The 20,795-nt window shown below is 43.8% G+C and overlaps 1 protein-coding gene across 6 annotated transcripts in view; it reads right to left on the minus strand.

The window, feature by feature from the left end:
- The window catches only part of LOC109888635 (septin-9), a 103,069-nt gene that overhangs the window by 42,568 nt on the left and 39,706 nt on the right, over window positions 1-20,795 (minus strand). Inside the window, exon 1 of one of the 6 annotated variants that reach the window (XM_031831069.1) lies at window positions 18,195-18,466. The exons of 4 other annotated variants lie outside the window; for them this stretch is intronic. In XM_031831069.1, coding sequence (XP_031686929.1) covers window positions 18,195-18,276 — 82 coding nt within the window. In that variant the 5' untranslated portion in view covers window positions 18,277-18,466. Of the gene's footprint in view, window positions 1-12,300; window positions 12,427-18,194; window positions 18,467-20,795 lie in introns of those variants that run through there. One more of the 6 variants, XM_031831076.1, reaches the window with a different exon arrangement.

The following is a 20,795-nucleotide window of genomic DNA, read 5'->3' on the forward strand; positions in this document are numbered from 1 at the left end:
CCCCTAATAACTATTCCCCAGGTCATTGCTATAAATTAGATGTGTTCAGTCAACTTATCTGGTAAAATAAGAGTTAACAAAAAATAATAAAAAAAAATAAAAAGAGTACAGACCCTACTGTGCAGGAAGCCGCCTCTCTAAGAGACAGGACACAAACCAGCACTAATGACATATTAAGGGTCTATAAGCCATCCCATGCCTGGGTACCACAATACCAGCTCCCCCTGTGCCATCTGGTGGGTAACGTCTGGGTTCTCTAAGAATAGAGACCACACGCGCGCACACACACACACACACACACACACACACACACAGAGAGCAAGGAGAAAAAAGGGTACTGATGGCTGTGGCTTAACCAGACTGGGAATCTGCTGTCTGAATTCTCTGTTCCGGCTGGACTGGCACAACAGACGAGAACCATCAGTTTCCCTCCCCTCAACAGTGACCACTGATCAAATCTGATTGGTCACATACACATGCTGTTGCAGGTGTAGCGAAACATTTCACCTTCCTCATAAATTTATGAGCTACAAGAAAAACATTGGTGTTTGAAGATCCAATAGATGGGGCCCCATCAAACTTTTATAGAAAGCCTTGCCTTCTTTTTATGAGTCAGAATAGCAGACAGGCATAAAAAAACATTCTACAGAGCTCTGGTAGCCTTTGAAGCCTGCTGGGTCTCTGGCTGATTCACCTGATTAAAACTGACCAGTGAAACTATGACATTCTAAACTTAGCTCACGCTAAATTACCCTAATTTGATGTGAAGCCCTCTCCAATACACGTTGCATCCAAACTGAAGACGAAGGGCCCCTGAGCCCCCAAAAAAGCAGCTGTTGCTTATTCAAAAGAAATAAGATATTTGACCTGTAAAAACACCTAGCTGACCCCAGAATTAACCCTCAAAACACAACATCAAATTATTTCTTCCACTTTCTTAACCCTTTCCAACTGACTACCATTCAGTGTTTACCAGAACTCTGAAAACAGACAACTGTTACGACTGGGGTTGAAAAAAAGGCTAACTGCCATTTCTGACTTGAGTGTGAAAAGAGATTTAAGTATTAAGGGAAAGAATGTGGAGCTTTGCAGAATGGACATAGTAGAGTTTAAAGGTTCAGTCCATCCTCATTTTCCTTGCATGCATGAATGAATGGATGGATGGATGAGACCCTAACAGCTGCTGTTTCCAGACTACACATCCAGATTTGCTCCATTGAGAACCACCTCTGTTTCATCTAAACACTGGTTCGTTACACTCATCCGAGATCAATGGGGACCATGTGGACACTCATCCGAGATCAATGGGGACCATGTGGACACTCATCCGAGATCAATGGGGACCATGTGGACACTCATCCGAGATCAATGGGGACCATGTGGACACTCATCCGAGATCAATGGGGACCATGTGGACACTCATCCGAGATCAATGGGGACCATGTGGACACTCATCCGAGATCAATGGGGACCATGTGGACACCCATCCTAGATCAATGGGGACACCCAGCACCTTGGTCAAATGAGGAGGATTCTATTTAAAAAGACATGAACGAACAAGGGTGGAAATAAGATGTTTAGAAGTTCAATTATCTTGTGTAACGAAGCGGTTGAGATCTGAATGTTGAAAGCTAAATTATGCTACACGGTATGATCGGGACTGCATTGGTGGCGGTTATGGTATGGGATAGTACCAGTGTCTGCGTGCCACATCTAACCGCTCTACTGTCATGTATAATGAATGTTAATACGGGCTCATACAGAGATATGTATATCTGTGTTCTCTAGTAAGGATTGCTCACAAGCTACATTTTTTCAACCCCATATGTGAGGTTTCAGGCTCTGTGGTAGATTCATGGTTTCCTGTTTGTCAGTGGAGACACAACGGAAGAGGCCTAGACGAGACAGCGAAAGAGACATCAATGAGAAATGAGTCAACTCATACGCCACCTGAAGACTATAAAAATCAACGTATTAAAAAAAACAAACAAGCACTGCTGATTCATTTCAAATGGCAACTACACTGACCATTTCAAGACCTTACAAATAATCCCCCAATTTCCCTGTTAATCATGCCAGCTGACAGCAGTGCTGCACTAGTACTACTATAGCGTATCAAACCATCTTAAAAAGCACAGCCACCACATTCCCCACTCCCCTCAAGAGTTGGGGTCAATTCCAATTCACTTCAGTCAGTAAACTGAAATTCCAATTCTACTCGTTGAAAAGCAATCCCCTTACCCTACATGCACCCTGTGCCCACCCGGTGCTCCTGGCCAGCCAACACGGCGTTCCCAAAGGAATGTGTTCTCTCAGGAATCTCTCCCACATCCCATTCGGATACAATCTGCCCACAGTCTGCACTGGAGGATCATTTACATGCACCCATAACCAAATATTGTTCTGCTTTCATTCTGCCGTTCAAACATTCATAATATCCGGCACATCCTGACCCAAATACAATATTCAAGGAGTGTAATTCATACTATGAATTTCATTCAAAACTTGTTTGTAGAGTTATGAAGCAATGGGTTGGTTGATTGCGGAGCGATGTGCTTTCGGTTTCTACATATGAAATATAATACAATACAATTCGGCGGAACCTTGTTCAAAATGTGTTAAAAACCCATAGAAGACTCCAGAACTTTTCCAATTAAACCTCAACCTCTTTAGTTGCCTTTCTGTTATGAATTACATGACAAAGTGATTTTTTTCTTTCTCCGTTCTTTGAGGCAAATCCAACCTTTGATGATACCAGAACTCTGGATACCACAGAGAAGGGAAACATGGATGAGAGAGACCATGACAATGATTCATCTCCTGCACAACGTCTAATTTGGCCTGATGTTGGGCCATGCTGTTTGAATTGTGTGGCCAATGATTAAGCTGGTCTATCCGGGACTGGTCTGTGGGAGAGAAAGAGAGAGAGCTCTGGTCCAGGACCACATGTCTCTTCACAAGACAACGGGTCATAAAGAATGAGAACTCCACAGCACCAGTCATCCAATCCACTTTGAAGGTCTCTGGACTTCTGAGAAGATCACAACAGTTAAGCTGCTTCCTCATAATTGGTGCAACACACATTGTGACAGATTCTATTTGCATGGCTCAGATAAGAGACAGTATATGACTTCTATATAACCCTTTAACACATGGATGCCAAGGATGTCTTTGGGAGGAAGCCTAGGCATCATCCGCTTCTTGGTCACACACCGTTACCGATCCCCTTAACAACACGGTCTGCTCTTTTAAAGTCCCAGTATTCTGGTCCCTGATCTGCTTGTTCTGTCTTGCCAACTCCATGTGTGTCAATGTCACACCAGGACTTGGAGTTGGCAAGACAGCACAAACAGATCTGGGACCAGGCTAGGGTCTCTGCCCTGTACCGACCAAATGGTCTGACTCTCTCTCTCCCCCTCCATCTCTCTTATTCACCCCACCCCCCCTCTCTTTTACAGGAGATTACATTTCCATAGCTTTGGCGGCTGTCTCTCTCTCTCTCTCTCGAAGGAAGTAATCGTTAAGTTGTATGCCTTCTGCTGTCTTGAGCAGATATGTGGATGGTAGGATTACATGGGGCAGTGTGGGAGAGGGCTGACTGACAGGCACGGCAGGATGGCACCGGATCCGACTATTGGACATATTGCAGTAGTCACTATTGCCTTAAGAGCAACTCCTCCTCTGTATAGCTTACTGTACAAGACACGCATGCAAGAGGCATTGTAGACTAAATAGAGTAGAGTATTGTAAAGTAATTTACAAAAGTTCAATCAGAAAGGCTGGTCTGAATGCAGCCTAACACAATTCACTCATTTTCCTATTATTCGGTATAGTGGGAATTAATACAAAACGTATCATCATCAGCATGGCGTTTTGTTCTGCTCTTCCTATTAGTCATGTGTGGAATGTCATTCGCCCAATTACCTTACAGCCTATAAACACGGCCCAACAACTTGCTGTTTGACCTATGGCCTCACTCTTGCAATTATCACTTTCCTCTCTCTGAACCAAGGGGTGTAAATCTTGGGGTGTATTTATGTCAACTTACCCATGTTCTCTCACTTAATGTTTTTCAGCAACAGTTTGACTACCACCCACCTCCCCACCACCACCAGCTATAATAACCTTCAGGCCCGCCATTGGAACTCCTTTCTGGGTTCGATGCCAGCTGCACAGCAAAGGGCTGCCGCTCAACAACTACATCATACCAGTCATCCAACAGATTCCCATTCAGAGCAACACACAGAAGCATCCAGGGTCAATGCCCTGCTCAAGGGCATGTTGACCGATCTACCACCAGGCCAAAAAACGTGAACTCGATCCCTTCACAGTTCCCCAATATCTGTCCCTCAACCCAGCAAGACCCCTCCCACAAGCACCCCCCCCACCAAGAAGATAAAAATGTATTTAAAAAAACAAACAAAAACAACATTCCCTACCCCCAAGAACTCCACCAACCAAGAGAATGAACTAAAGAGAAAAAAGACAGAACAGCAATCAACAATGCAAAAACATAATGCATTTAAAACAAAGGACATCAAGGACAACGAAAATCTTAACAGCAATGTCAACGATATGTTTCTGTGGATGTCTGGCACTATTACATGTATGTGGGTGTTCTTGTATGCGTTTATTTTAATGAGAGTCTGTGTATATGCATGTGTACAAACACCTGCACGGCATCAGCCTCAGGCAAACTGGCATTAGCTTTAAAAAAAAAACTAGCCCTCAGTGTCATTCAAACTTTCTTGTAATTATGTTAGAAAAATGTATTTACTTTTATCTCCCACACAACAACTCCACTCCCACTTGTCTCTAATTCCACATACCAACCCTCAGCTTCCCTCAGCCCATCCCTTCTATCTCTGCTGACCACCCACTTCGGGTTTCTACACAACATATATCTTTCAACTATGCTGTGATGTTTAACGTACAATTTCAATCTATTTAATCGAATAGAATCCACAAATTGTGAGTTGAAGATAAATACTTTTACTAAGAGAATTAGTAATTGACTGACCCGGTCTCTCCAGATCTCCTAACAGTGCTATTTCTAGGGTCAATTTGACATCAATTTGCATTTTCAGCCATTCCTGAACCTGAGACCAGAAACAGGCTACTTGAGGGAAATACCTAAATAAAATGGTGTATTGATTCTGTATCCTCACAACAAAATCTGCAGAGCTTCGATGATTTTATGCCCCAAATAATTCAACATTTTGTTGGTGGCAAGAATTCTATATAATAATTTGGCTGAAATTCAAGATTTTGTGCTTCTTGCGTTGTTTTATATACACCCTCTACCATGGAATCGGTACATCAAAAATCTATTCCCAACTATTTTGCAATCTGTATGGCACAGTTGTCAACATCCTGGTCCTCAAATGAAACTGGTATACTTTCCTATATGCTATTTTTATTCCTCTGCCAAGTTTTGATATTTTATATTGGGCAGACAGACCAGTTCCCTAACTCCTTCCGTTGCCACGTGCCTCCTCCATTTTTGGGGTAATGCTGTAATCAATTGGTTGTACTCTTGGATTGAGCAGACCTTCCCGTACAATTCTGATTACTCCAAGAAGGACATAACTCCACCGTTCCAATTTACAATATAATTTAAGAACAAAATACACTAACATATTTTCCATAAATACAGGTATTTTATCAACCAGCACATTTGAGTTCAGCCATAATATTTGTTGTAATATTTTTATATATTTTCAGGGGGATGAAATTGTAGCCAGCTCTGCAATGCTTGTTTGAAAAAGATACTTTGAAAAAAGTATCATTTTCAATGAATCGAAAATGAGACATGGTGATCTGCACAAAAGGCAAAAAGGAAATTAAAAAAAAAATGGATGAGCTTTTCTTAGTAATCTACTTGAGAACCATTTAGGGTTCAAATAAAACTGTTGAATGAATGAAGCTTTTAGAGAGAGGTTTAGTGCTTTTATATTTAATCATCTCAACCCACCCAATTCATATTCATTATATAGATAGGCACCTTTTATTTTGTCTGGTTTAGCGTCCCAGATAAAGCAAAGTAGGCAGCGCCAGAAGTGAGTATACTGAGATATGACTAAGGAGTTAAATCAGGGCAATTTTTTCATAAATAGACAGGTATTTACCCCTCCATGGTTGCAGGATCTTGTCTATTTTTACAAGTTCTCTATTGAAAATCATTGTGGAGAGTTTATATCTTTTGTGATATGAATACCGAGTATGTCTACTTCACCATCATCCTATTTTCTAGGTAAACTGCAGGGTAATGTAAAAGTTGTATTTAAAAAAAAAAAGATCCAATACTTAATACTGTACACTTACCATAATGAACTTTTCTGTACTTTCTGGACTAAAACCTATCTAGATCTTCAATGAGACATTGCAGGGATCTGGCTTGCGGACTTAATATAAAATTTGAGTCATCGGCATACATGGACACCTTTGTTTTTAAGCCTTAGATTTCTAATCCTCTAATGTTGTTATTGGATCTGATTTTAATAGCTAACATTTTGATGGCCATAACGAATATATATGGTGACATGTTTTACATTCATTTGGAAAAAAATCCTTATAATAATCTTCATTCAGTGGGAGAGGATGAGATGGAAAAGAGAACATCTGCCTAAAATAATTAGCTTCCTCTTAAAATATAATTCAGACAATCATAGATGACTCAGTCTTCAGTAACGAGTTTCTGCAAATTATTTTTGTTAGCGTTCCTTTATTGGAGATTCAGGAAGAATTTTGTGCATTTTTCTCCATATTCCATCCAGTTTGCTTTATTTTTGTAATACATTACATTAGATCGTTCTTGAATAAGTTCCTCAAGCTCTTTTTGTTTCCTCTAACTTACTTTGCATCTCTGAAGTATCATTTTTATTGCTATTTACCTGTACTATTAGTTTAGGGATTTCCCTTCTTAGTCTCTTAAGCCAGAAACTTTTTATTACCTTTTTATTATTGGATGAATGACCCCTGAAGGTACATGTAAAAGTATCCCAAACAATAAGGGGATTTGCTGAACGTATATTACACTGGAAAAATTCAGTTATACAGTCTTAGTTCAAATTAAGTTGTCCTCCAGTAAACTTGGATTAAATTACCCCAAACTATTTAATAACATTCCATATTGCATTCTGTCTCTGCTGTTCAATCAGTGAGACATGTACTTGATTGAACTTGGGTAACAAGAAACATTCCGATTGTAAGGTAGGAGATTATCTGGTCACTTCTCCTGTTTGGTTAAACCCATGCTGTAATAGTCCTTAAGCAGAAAAAAGTGGAGAGCAATGCTGGACATCCTGTTTCCCAAGAGGACCAAGTCAAGTACAGTGTTTCAAGTTGTATTTGTCATATGTACAGGATAAACAGGGTATACACACCGTCCAACAAAAAGGCTTATTTGCAACTAATACAATATACAAATAAAGTAAATGGCTCAGTAGAATAGAACAAACATTTTAGTATTAAGCATAATAGAGGAATGGTGAACTATGTGATCTGTGTGATCTGTGTGATTGAGATATGTTATTAATGTTTCGGTTGGTAAACACCTGGGGGTGAATGGAAGGCTGAAACAGTCCGTAGAGATGAGGCTAGGTACACTAGGGGGATATACGTAACTGTTCTGTAGTGTACATCCAAGAGGATATCCCACTCACTCAATCTCCCATCCGTCCTTTGAACCAAAGGGAACCAGCTGATTAAGAAGGTCAACGTGCCGCTTTACTGCAATAACACCATAGCATGCGATAGTGGGCTTGAAGAATAGAACGGTGGACAGCGCACACACACACACACACACACACACACACACACACACACACGCTTCAGATGAAGGTGGGTGAAGAATGCTACCGGCTCACTTCATCTTTCACTCCTGCCGTCACTCGTCGGCCCCCTGAGAATGTGACCTTTGGCCCTGCGCGGCCCAAAGCAGATTGTGTTAAGACAGCTTTCCACACGGGAACTTCTGGAACACAAACGATAATGACCTGCTCCCTTTACCCACCACAGAGACAGTGGCAGAGTGAGAGAGAGAGATGGAGGGAGAGAATAGAGAGGGCATGAGAGGCGAAGCAGGCCCATGCTATAAATACAGCGAGTGAGAAAAATGGAGAGAAGGAAACAAAGTTGAGGAAAATATAAGGGGAGGCCCATGCTACAAAGAAAATGACAAGGTGAAAGACGGAGAGCAAGAGAACACGTCAACTAGAGATGGAGTATATGAGAAAGGAGAGAAAGGCCCAGCAGAAGTGCAGCCATTATTGTGCTGTTGAGTGCCATGGCGGACACTGTGTGAGAACCAGCTGCTTTAAGTCATATACCTACCACAACACTATAAAACCATACAGGCCACTGAGAAAGAGGAAAGACAGACTGAAAGGAACCCAGCCACAGACTCATCCAGAGCAGCATTATAGGGAACTGGGGGAACTTTATATGGCAGACACACAACCATGAAGTGGGAAGTTGGGTGGTTTAAAAAAAAATATTGTGTCCACACTGAAAAATGTTACTCTTCCTTATAAGAGGAAAATGTAATTATGTTCAGTGGAGGAATGAGACTATAAGGTGCCCTGAGACAAGGCCTGAGAAGACACGGTGGGGAATATTTCTTCCAAGATATTCGTTTCATTTCATGCTGCAATTAGCTACACATAAAAATGTGTTTCCAATTAGTTTTATTAGCCAGCTGCCCCCTTTATATTTCCACACATTTTGTTATTGGAAGATATGCAATTATGATCACTCCCATTGCCAATAACAACCACAGAAGTCAAATTAATATTCCTTTAAGCGTTAATAAGGGGCTTAAATAGACTTAAGAAAAAAGGGTTTACAGATGTCTGGACATGAATCAAGTTGTTTGCTCATATCTCCTAAGTAGTGTGTTCTACAGGGCCAGAAACATTGATCTAATTTCCCTGTTAATGACATGACCATGTTCCACTACGTAAGAGTCATCACACAACAGGGTTCAAACAGACTGTTGGCTGTACCCTTCAGGCAGCACAAACAGAGGAGGCCAGCAAAGAGGACGTACGGGAATCGAAGTAAGAAATCCCGCTACACCAGAGCTAGACCTAATAGTCTCCAATTGTGATCTAGAAAGAGCACTGGAGGAATTAACAGCGGCTGCAATGACTGGCTAGCTAATGTCAAGCAAAGGTTACACATAAACCAGAAGCTATTCCTCAAAAAAAATCATTCGGACTGATACATTGTCACTGTAAATGGAGTCAATAGATAGCAAGCATGTGTTGTTGACGAACACCGCGCCAACGAGGACCATGTGTACTTCATCACCCGGTACTGTTAAAAACAATCATGACGGACGTCCTATCATGTCGTTGTCATCATGACTCTGTGTAGCGGTCACAAGGCGGGGGGCCCATAGCCTGCTGTGCACATGCTGCCACGGGCCCCTCGCTGTCTCACCCTGCACACCAACAACTGTCGCCTATTACAGGAAATGACACGTTTGCAGTTCCTCCCTGCTCACGTCCTCCCTATCTTGTCCTCCTTCCACCCACCTCTCACATACACTAACAGTAGTGTTAACCTCGCAGTGGGGTCTGGAGGATGGACTCCTCTGTCATTGGATGAGAAAAGGAGAGGCTGTTTAAGAACACGATTCATTGTGGTGTTTATGGCATAACAGGCCACAGATCCACCTCTTAAGAGCTCTCTACCCCCAGGATAGTCACCCGAACAGGGTCTGGCTCATTAGAGGGAAAACATGACCTATTTATTTTAATAGAGTGAAATGGGATTGTTTTGCTTTCCCGTTGTTACGTGTTTTGCTACGGTGTGTGAGCCACGTTCAGTCCTGCCACCTTGCCTGTGAGCTGAATAGTAACGAAAGCATGAAACAATAGTGGACGTATTTGGTTACACTGTAATCACAATGCAACTACTCCCTTGTGGGCTAATGTAGCTAATTAACGGTTGGTTTAATGTGTTGATGGCTAATAACTGTAGCGGATAGCCTGGAAGCTGTAAACACATTACAGCCTAATATGTTTTTAATATTACGTCAGTGTCTCCTACTCTAAAGCGTCGGTGAAATAACAAACGATGGACTAAACACGTGGAACAGGGTTGGTTATGTTCCCTCTTGACATTGCAGAAATACGTATTTGAGGTTTCTGTATTCCTATTTGTTGGTTGAGTTTACATATCAACAAGGTGTTATGTCATTGGCCATTCTTGCAGATAGTGGGAGATGTCGAACGTAAATTCTTCCGGGTCTGATATTGACACGCAAGCGGTAGGTCACGTCCTGAAATAGAATATTCTACTTTCATACTTTCATATGTGTAAGAGTTCACTATGTACCTGTCCTGATGTGTATACACACTGAGTATACAAAACATTATGAGCACCTGAAAGCTATGACCCATTTTTGATGTTACTTGCTAAATCCACATCAAATCAGTGTAGATGAAGAAGAGACCGGTTAAACATGGATTTTTAAGCCTTGAGACAGTTGAGACATGGATTGTGTATGTGTGCCTTTCAGAGTGGGAATGGGCAAGACCATGAAAATCTAAGTGCCTTTGAACAGCATATGGTAGTAGGTGCCAGGCGCACCCGGTTTGTGTCAAGAACTGCAACGCTGCTGGGTTTTTCACACAACAGTTTCCCCATGTGTATCAAGAATGGTCTACCACCCCAAGGACATCCATCCAATTTGACACCTGTGGGAAGCATTGGAGTCAACATGGGCCAGCATCCCTGTGGAACGCTTTCAACACATCCATGCCCCAACGAATTGAGGCTGTTCTGAGTGCAAAAGTGTGTGACCCCAATATTAGGAAGGCTAATGTGTGGTATACTCAGTGTCTGTGTACGGTACCTGTTAGATATTGGGGGAAGTCTGGGATGTGCTTTTGTATGTTATTGCTGTAAGAGTGAGTTAGCTAGCTCAAGATTAGCCCCTGCTAATGCAGTTGTTTCCACGGTAACAGTGGAATCACGAATCTTCAGCCATCAACATACTGTTGTCCTGCACATCTAATGTGCTTCTTTGTGTCCATCGCCAGAATAAACACCAATCAATTGGGACCGCTGGCGGGGCATTCCTTTCTTTAAAAACAACGCAAGAGGGCTACGAAGTATGGTCACATCTGTTACACTGGTGCTGAGACCAATTATCTTGTCTTCGCAGCATAGCTGTTGTGTGTACACACACACACACACACACACACTAATGTTGACTGCAGTTAAGCTAACAGTGTCACTCCTTGGCCATATAGGGATACAGTGTGGCAGACACCAAGGCAAGGACATCTAGAACATCTGACTACATGCTACACTGCTGCGTCTTGTTCTACTGTCTTCAATGATAGTTGTCCATTGGTGGATTGTGTACAATCCAACCTGTTGAAGGCTGGGTAAAATGGAGGTCATGTGACCAAAGCTGGAACTACTGCAAATGGAAGCAATATGGCTGATATTTCAACAGCAGAAACAGGGAACAGAACATGGTCAGTCACATAAGGTGGGGCACAAACATGGTTCGTTCTTTCTTGAGAGGCAAGTGAAGCGGAGGGGCTGGGTTGGAAGGAATGGTCCGCTCTTCTGTTGAAAAAAAAAAAAGTCTCATGCAGAAAATGTGTCCTGACGCTTCAACTCACCTTGAACTTGCTACAGCAATCCACCAGAGAGCAGATGCATGGGGTTGCCAAAATTAAATCATGTCGAAAAGTTGGCCTCTACATCTTATTTACTAATCCACTGTAATGTATCAAAGTCAAGCTAAAACAATCCCTGATGGGATAAAAAAAGAGAAAACATACCAGGGACCTTAAAAACACAGGGAGCAATTAGGACTAACATGATTGGTCAATAAATACTCCCCCATCCATTTTAGCAGATTGATTATTCAATCTGAATGGAGCAGACAAAGGAAAGAGGGAGAAGACAGTGGGGGATGAGAAACAGGAGGGAGGGGGTAACCTAAAGGAGAGGGAGCAGTAACCCCCCCCAGAAAGCACAATGGAACAAGAGAAAGACAGATAGAAAAAGGTCTGGTCTGAATATTGACACCTTTCCAATCCCTGACAAATACAGCTGTCACACACTACACACTTCAGCTCCAAAACCCAGTCCAGACAGGACACCTGGCAAACTAACTTTGACACACACCAAACACACACTCGCATGCATTGAACTACCCCTCTTTCCCTCTCTATCACTCCTCCAGCTTCTCTACAGAAGGAAATCACACACGGTCAGAGAAACAAGAATCCGTAGCATGTTATGAATGAACAGAAAACCAGAGACACTCACCCCAGCCTCACTTTCTCTCTTCCTCCTCTCTTTCCTCTCAACCACCCTGATTTCTGCTCCAGCTGGGCAGGCTCTGCTTCTGCTCCCAGGCCCCGCCCCCACAGCCTGGTCACATGACCCACCACTCTATACCCCAGCCAGGCGGCCAGCAGCAGGCATGCCACACCCCTCATTCAGGGAGAGTTGAATGGGGAGCATTGTGAATGTGCTGAACACAGCCAGTGTGTGTGTGTATATATATATGGGGGGCAGTTGGAAATGGGAGAAAAGGGTGTATGTGTTTGTCAGGAAAAGTGAGTGTGTGTAAGAGGTGGAAACGGAAATATTAAACAGAACATGTGTGACAGTTTGCACGTGCTTGAAAAGGAAATATATGTTTTTATAACAAATGTGTATTCAGTGAAGGGGTGTGTATGTGTGTTGATTTCTATCTGTCCCTTCCCTCCCAGGGCAGTGTGTCTCTCCCTGTGTGTGTGTGTGTGTGTGTGTGTGTGTGTGTGTGTGTGTGTGTGTGTGTGTGTGTGTGTGTGTGTGTGTGTGTGTGTGTGTGTGTGTGTGTGTGTGTGTGTGTTGATTTCTATCTGTCCCTTCCCTGCCAGTGCTCAGTGTAGTGTGTGTGTGTGTGTTTGTACTGTGAGGAGGACACTGGGTCTTCTCTCCTCCTGGCTCCTTCTCCTCCTGGGCTACAATGAGTCTCCATCCATCATATTAATGCCTGCCTCTCACAGCCCCATGACTAAAGGAATATGTCCCAGATAACAAATGAATACCATCCCATAGAGACATCAGACTCAGTATGAAACATTCTATGGGAAACAGCTCTGTCGACTTTATTTCAAAACAATATGAACTGTAGAAGAGTACAATGTGTGATTTCCTTTTGGTCTCATACGTTCACTTGTTGCATGCAATAACTGCGGAGCTTGGTTTTTCATCATCTCTACATACACTGAAATACATTAGTGTGGTATTTTCTTTTGGTTTCATAGCTACATTCACTTGTTGCGTAGGGCTATCAGAAATCTGCATTCACACAATAAAAGACACAATCCTTTCAACGCTGAAACAACACGCTTCTTTCTTATCCGATTGCTGGAGTTAAGAGAACATTTGTTTTATCTCAAGCGGGTGGAAAGATGGAAAGAGAAACATCTCCGTACTGCACTTATCCAACAAGCTTCCCCCCCCCCCACATTTGCAAGCTGATGCGAGGCCCAAGAGATGTTGTTTTCTCATATTCAGCACAAACGCCTACCTTCCTGTCATGGTTTCGGTGGTTTGTGTATGTATTGGACCACATGGTTTGTGCACCTGGCCCTATTGGCATCCGGTCTCAGTGGGAGATAGATATGAGAGAGTATGTTGTCTTCTCCTGAACTAATACAGATCATCACCTGCATGCTCTTCGGTTGAGGCTGTGTCTGTTTATTCTCCCAAGAAAATACTCATATTGAAGCTAGGCAGTTGCATGTGGTTTCTGATTCAATGTAGGGCAGGTTCTGCAGTATGCACTGATTTGTCCATGATTTGTTCATCCGCAGCGTAAAACACTGCAGCACAAACGTTGTTTGTTTGTTTGCTTTCCCTTGTCTTGTGAGAACCCAGAGATCAAATGTGACTGAATCAATGACCGCCATACATTTAGTTAGTTCTGTGGAAAAGCAGCTAGTTCGGGATAATCACCCTTTCATAATGGGCAAATTCTAATTGGAACTCAAGCTTTGCTCATTGACTGAGTCTATTTCAGTGCTCCAATTCATTGCAAAATAGAAATAGACGTCCTAGAACAGTCATCCTTCGATTACTAGTGTACGCTCATGACCATAGCAACTGATCCAAGTTTTTTTTTGGGCAAAGAGAAGCTCTGTGGGTGAGAGATCACAATGACTTCCGTCCTTATCTTGATTACATGCCACGATAACGAGATGAGACCCTGGAGCCACTTCCTTGTTTTGCAGTTGCAAACAAACATTTGATTTATTGTGCCAGAACCTTATTAAATGACCCAGCTCTGTTGTTTCGTTGGCTGAACATTTCTCCAGAGCTTTGTTTGTCATTCTGTTTGTTTTGTCATTTACCCCACTTCTGGAGGCCATTGTGAGGCCAGATTCGAATAATCACATCAAACTGTGTGGGCCGAACAGGCAACTGGAGACCCATGCAGGCACAGCCCCAGAGGGGAGCTCTCTGATTGGACTAGAGGTCAGGTCTGATTGGAGGAGGCCCACACAGTGATTAGAACACATGGAGCTGATTAACCAAGTCACCTCAATGACTCAGCAGAGAGAGTGACTCACACAGACATACAGCCTCCCACCCAGAGAGATGGAAGAAGGGATGAAGAAGGGATAAAGAAGGACAGCGGAGGAGGAGGGAGAGAACATCTGGCCAAGCTTATCTGGGAAGGAGAGAAACAAGCGACTTCCTGTTGAGCTGTAGCCGAGGCTGCTCTGCTCCCCTGTGGTACAGATGGAGACCGCATGTGAGGATGCATGCAACCAGATGAAAACAGCTGAGGCCTGGGTGCATCTCTCTAGTCCAAAGTGGATTCCTCTCCTTGTCTCCTTCTCTCCGTCCACACTCATTTGAGGGAACCGGATAAGTGATAGTAAATTCCCACTATGATTAGATCATTGTAGGTGATGGAAAGCAGACGGAGAGAGGTAGCCCCTTTACACTATTGACATGAACCCATAATCTCATGGCACCACATAGGAGACATGGTATAGGCAGAAAAAGGCCAGTTTGGAGTTCATTTTAGGGACAGACTTCTTCCTGACTGTGTGAACAGAACAGAATAAACTCTGACCTTGGTCACATGGTCAGGAAAATCCCTAGGCCGACTTGTTCTTCTCTCGCTACCCTGAAGACATGACGTTCGTGCAGTCCATTTCTAATCCTCCTCCATATACACACACTGTATTACTTCCTCAGGGACTGTGCTGTGCTCCAGCAACGCTACACGATCCCTCCAACTCTGCTCCTGACTCACCTCAGACCTCAGCTTGTATGTTGCTCTTCAAGGTTACAATAACCCTGGCCTTGTTTGCTTTCATCTGCGCACACACACACACACACACACACACACACACACACACACACACACACACACACACACACACACACACACACACACACACACACACACACACACACACACACTTTTGAAAGACCCATGCGCCTGTTGTTTGAACAGCGGCCGCAAAGTAGATAAACTGTTGGAATTTGTGGTCAGAGGTTTGTTTAAGCCAAGGTGTTTATCTAGTGGCTTGTTTCCCCTCAGTTTTATAGTGTTAGGATACTTCCCAGCTGTGTTACCTAACAGAGCCAAATAACCCCCATATAGATAGATATATACACTACCGTTCAAAAGTTTGGGATCACTTAGAAATGTCCTTGTTAGTGAAAGAAAGGCAAAAAAAATTGTCCATTAAAATAACATCAAATTGATCAGAAATACAGTGTAGACATTGTTAATGTTGTAAATGACTATTGTAGCTGGAAACGGCTAATTTTTTATGGAATATCTACAGAGGCCCATTATCAGCAACCATCACGCCTGTGTTCCAATGGCACGTTATGTTAGCTAATCCAAGTTTATCATTTTAAAAAGCTAATTGGATCATTAGAAAACCCTTTTGCAATTATGTTAGCACGGCTGAAAACTGTTGTCCTGATTTAAAGAAGCAACTGGCCTTTAGATGAGTTGAGTATCTGGAGCATCAGCATGTGTGGGTTCGATTACAGGGTCAAAATGGCCAGAAACAAAGAATTTTCTTTTGAAACTTGTCAGTCTATTCTTGTTCTGAGAAATTAAGGCTATTCCATGCTAGAAATTGCCAAGAAACTGTAGACGCGTACAACGCTGTGTACTACTCCCTTCACAGAACAGCGCAAACTGGCTCTAACCAGAATAGAAAGAGGAGTGGAAGACCCCGGTGCACAACTGAGCAAGAGGACAAGTACATTAGAGTGTCTAGTTTGAGAAACAGATGTCTCACAAGTCCTCAACTGGCAGCTTCATTAAATAGTACCCGCAAAACAAAAGTCTCAACGTCAACAGTGAAGAGGTGAGTCCGGGATGCTGGCCTTCTAGGCAGAGTTCCTCTGTCCAGTCTCAACGTCAACAGTGAAGAGGTGAGTCCGGGATGCTGGCCTTCTAGGCAGAGTTCCTCTGTCCAGTCTCAACGTCAACAGTGAAGAGGTGAGTCCGGGATGCTGGCCTTCTAGGCAGAGTTCCTCTGTCCAGTCTCAACGTCAACAGTGAAGAGTTGAGTCCGGGATGCTGGCCTTCTAGGCAGAGTTCCTCTGTCCAGTCTCAACGTCAACAGTGAAGAGGTGAGTCCGGGATGCTGGCCTTCTAGGCAGAGTTCCTCTGTCCAGTCTCAACGTCAACAGTGAAGAGGTGAGTCCGGGATGCTGGCCTTCTAGGCAGAGTTCCTCTGTCCAGTCTCAACGTCAACAGTGAAGAGGTGAGTCCGGGATGCTGGCCTTCTAGGCAGAGTTCCTCTGTCCAGTCTCAACGTCAACAGTGAAGAGGTGAGTCCGGGATGCTGGCCTTCTAGGCAGAGTTCCTCTGTCCAGTCTCAACGTCAACAGTGAAGAGGTGAGTCCGGGATGCTGGCCTTCTAGGCAGAGTTCCTCTGTCCAGTCTCAACGTCAACAGTGAAGAGGTGAGTCCGGGATGCTGGTCTTCTAGGCAGAGTTCCTCTGTCCAGTCTCAACGTCAACAGTGAAGAGGTGAGTCCGGGATGCTGGCCTTCTAGGCAGAGTTCCTCTGTCCAGTCTCAACGTCAACAGTGAAGAGGTGAGTCCGGGATGCTGGCCTTCTAGGCAGAGTTCCTCTGTCCAGTCTCAACGTCAACAGTGAAGAGGTGAGTCCGGGATGCTGGCCTTCTAGGCAGAGTTCCTCTGTGCAGTGTCTGTGTTCTTTTGCCCATCTTAATCTTTTCTTTTTATTGGCCAGTCTGAGATATGGCGTTTTCTTTGCAACTCTGCCTAGAAGGCCAACCTTAACAAAGTCTACACTGTATTTCTGATCAATTTGATGTTATTTTAATGGACAAAACTTTTTTTTTAAAGAAAAGCACAAGGACATTTCTAAGTGGCCCCAAACTTTTGAATGGCTAATAAAAGGCCCCGGCCTTGTTTGCTTTCATCTGCACACACACATGCGCGCACACACACACACACACACACACACACACACACACACACACACACACACACACACACACACACACACACACACACACACACACACACACACACACACACACACACACACAGTAGATAGGGAGAGTGAGAGAGCTAGAGAGTGAGAGAGAACGAGCTTGAGTCTGCTATACTGCAAGGCTAGCATGTACAAGGATTCCATCAAACCCACATTAGAAGCATGCAGTCTCAGACATAACACATACTGTGTATATGCACAAACTATTCAACTCCACTATCGACACAAGGAAATTCTTAGTGATACATAACTCAACTGTGGACATGGAGCCTTAACGCAACATACAAGAGTAGCACGAAACAGCACAGATGACAAAACAACACTTCACGGAGAGAGAAATCAATGCAGACCCTATGCGGAGAGGAACTTATTAAAAAGCACCTTGGGATGTCCCTGAATCTCTTTCCATTTACTCAGCGTCTAAAGTAGAGTTACACAACATGTAGCCCTGATTGGCCTTAATAGAAACCAGTTGTCTCAGTCACACCAGTTATGTCGCAACAGCCCTCCCCTTCCTTCACCAAGTTTGTATCCCAAATGACACCCTATTCCCTATATAGTGCCCTACTTTTGACCAGAACCCTATGGACCCTGGTCAAAAGTAGTGCACCATATAGGGAATAGGTTACCATTTTTGTCGCAACCCAACAGCCATACTCACAGAGGACCTCCATCTCAGGGTCAATGTGCATCTCTGCACCACATGCAGCCATGTCTTCCAATCGCAGTCCCAGTCGAAGCATCACAGAACAGACTATTCCGACGTGGAAGTAAAAAAAAAATCCTCAATAAAATTCCCAACTGCTTCTCAAACCTAAACTCTTCACTGTGACAGCTGGGAGTGACTGGGAGCGCTTGGGATCTAATGCCCTATTTCTGTAACTCTCCCTCTTCCCGATGTTCCCAACTCAACGTTTCTTACCCGGAGCCTCAAGACTGAACAATAAACAGAGCTCCACGGATCGGATTGGCCTTCTGGGGGAATCCCTGCCCCTAATTCCAGCTGGAATTCTAGGGGGGAGTCAGATGACTCAGCTTGGAATGGAGGAGAAGAAAGAGAGGAAGACGGGACTCTACTTTCTCTCTGTGCGGTCGTTCCAGAAAACTTCCAAGAGTTATGAGGATAATTATCCATAATAGAAACCTTGCCATGTGCTGAACTGGGAGAGACACAGAGAGAGAGAGCTTATCAGTGTTACAGTAAATTCATACCAAAAGATCTAGTCACAACATAAGTTGTCAAAGTTTTTTCCAATTACAGCTTTACTGTAAGTTGGATGATTTAAATGGTGTAGCCTGTTTCTAAACGATATGTCAGTACAGTCTAGAAAGGGAGAATAGGACTAACCGGAGACGTGTGTACTACTGTACTCAAAACAGCCTCTACTTTGTCGGCAATTCAATGACTTTACTTAGCTAACCAACACTGCATACTGTCAGAGTCAGTACCGTTGCCCTTTCCCCTACATCTTCAGCTGCTCTTGTTTGTTCCGTCTTCTCTCCCCTGTGCCTCATCACTGAGTACAAAGGTGAAAGTTCACCCAGAGTTCCTCTGAACTTTAGCTAAATTGAAAAAGCTAGCTACGGCCACAGGATAATGACTCCCAATGTAGCGGTGTTAGCTGTGCTTAGGCAATAGAGGACTAGCCGTTCGCCATGGAGGTGAGAAGCCAGTCAGGCAACTAAGCGTGTGTATGTGTGCGTGCGTGTTCGTGTGCGTGCGTGTTTGTGTGCGTGTGCGTGCTAACCCAGTGTTGTTTGATCTAGGGCTGTTCAGAGGGGATTAGGGTTTAAGTCTAGTCATAATATTACCCCTGTCAAACACACCTCGAGGTACTGTGCCGTGCGCCAATGGGTGCGATGATGACTCCATTATGAAGAGTGGTTTCATTCACCTCAATGTATAGTGAGCATCAGCTAGGAAGTAGTTGCCGTGGCGATTATCAGCATGGGGCACCAGCCTGTTACACTGACACCATGTTGGCCCTACAGTACTTCCATTACGTCCTGAGGAAATTGATTGAATGACAGATCAAATCAAACAAACCTGGAGGGGCCAATATGACCAAATCAATGAGATCTGTCAGTGAGACACTTATTTAACATGGATTCATGTCTTTGTGTTTTAAGTTTTTTTAAATAATTGAAGATGAGTAAACAATTGATCATAAAAAGTAACTGGTTTCCACTTCTATTGAACGTCTAAGGATCAATAATTCCTTGCAGTACTGTGTCCTCCCCCAATGGACTAGTGGCTGATAGAATTAGGATCACAGAACATAGACTTGAATGGGGATGCCCGTTCTAGTAATTATATTTCTATGGTGGCTGATGACTATTATTATGGTACCGCCTTCGGAGAGGTCCAGCAGGGAGAGGTGGTGTACTGACCCCACACATACCCTGCCCAGCCCCCCATCTGCCCCCTGCCCAGCCTAGCAGATGGCACAATAGCAGTACGTATTGGCCATCTGTCCAGTGCCCACTCACAATTTGTGTGCACACACACTCACACTCACTCAATCTCTGGCCACACAGCAACGACCGCTGGTTACTGCCCGAGACAAGACCTATACATGACGTCAATATCCGGGAACCTCGTATTGTTAAGGTGAAAGAGAGAGTAATTACAGCAAAAACACCATTATCATTCCAAACATGGCCCTTATCAGCCAGAGAATGAGGGAAACCTCATTAGCAGAGGATGTTGAGAGCTGAGGCACTGACCCAAAGTGGACCTTCTCTTTGTTAACCAGCTGTACAGTTGGCAAAAAGGAGAAATACTGAGCTCATCCTGGTCAGCCCGTAGCAGCTGGGTGCAGTCTATAAGCAGGATCAGACAGGACCAGACAGACACCTCTTCAAGATAAACCAGAATAAACCAGATAAAAAACTGTGGTAGAGTCAGGGGAGGGTCCAGACACTGGTAGTGATGATAGTTTTTGGCTGGTGGTCAGGGGGTCAGGAAAAGGTCCTGGCCCTACCTATTTTGTACGGTCGTGACTAGTGTCAGGCCAGCATTACCAGCATTCAGAGAACTCACTAAGGAAGACAAGGGTGGGGACTGGGAGATAGTGGCTCAGGGAGACTGGAAATATGAGGAAGGGGGAACTGGGGTTGCTTTAGTGGAGTTTATGGGTGTGTGTGTGTGTGTGTGTGTGCTGCATGGGAACCTTCTTTAACCCCTGACTTCCACCAGGCGGAGCAGAGTAAACAGAAGCTTCCGGAAACCTTATCTGGGGGACCCTGTCCGGTTTCCACT

Source organism: Oncorhynchus kisutch, linkage group LG1, assembly GCF_002021735.2.
Source record: "Oncorhynchus kisutch isolate 150728-3 linkage group LG1, Okis_V2, whole genome shotgun sequence".
Taxonomy (NCBI): Eukaryota; Metazoa; Chordata; class Actinopteri; order Salmoniformes; family Salmonidae; genus Oncorhynchus; species Oncorhynchus kisutch.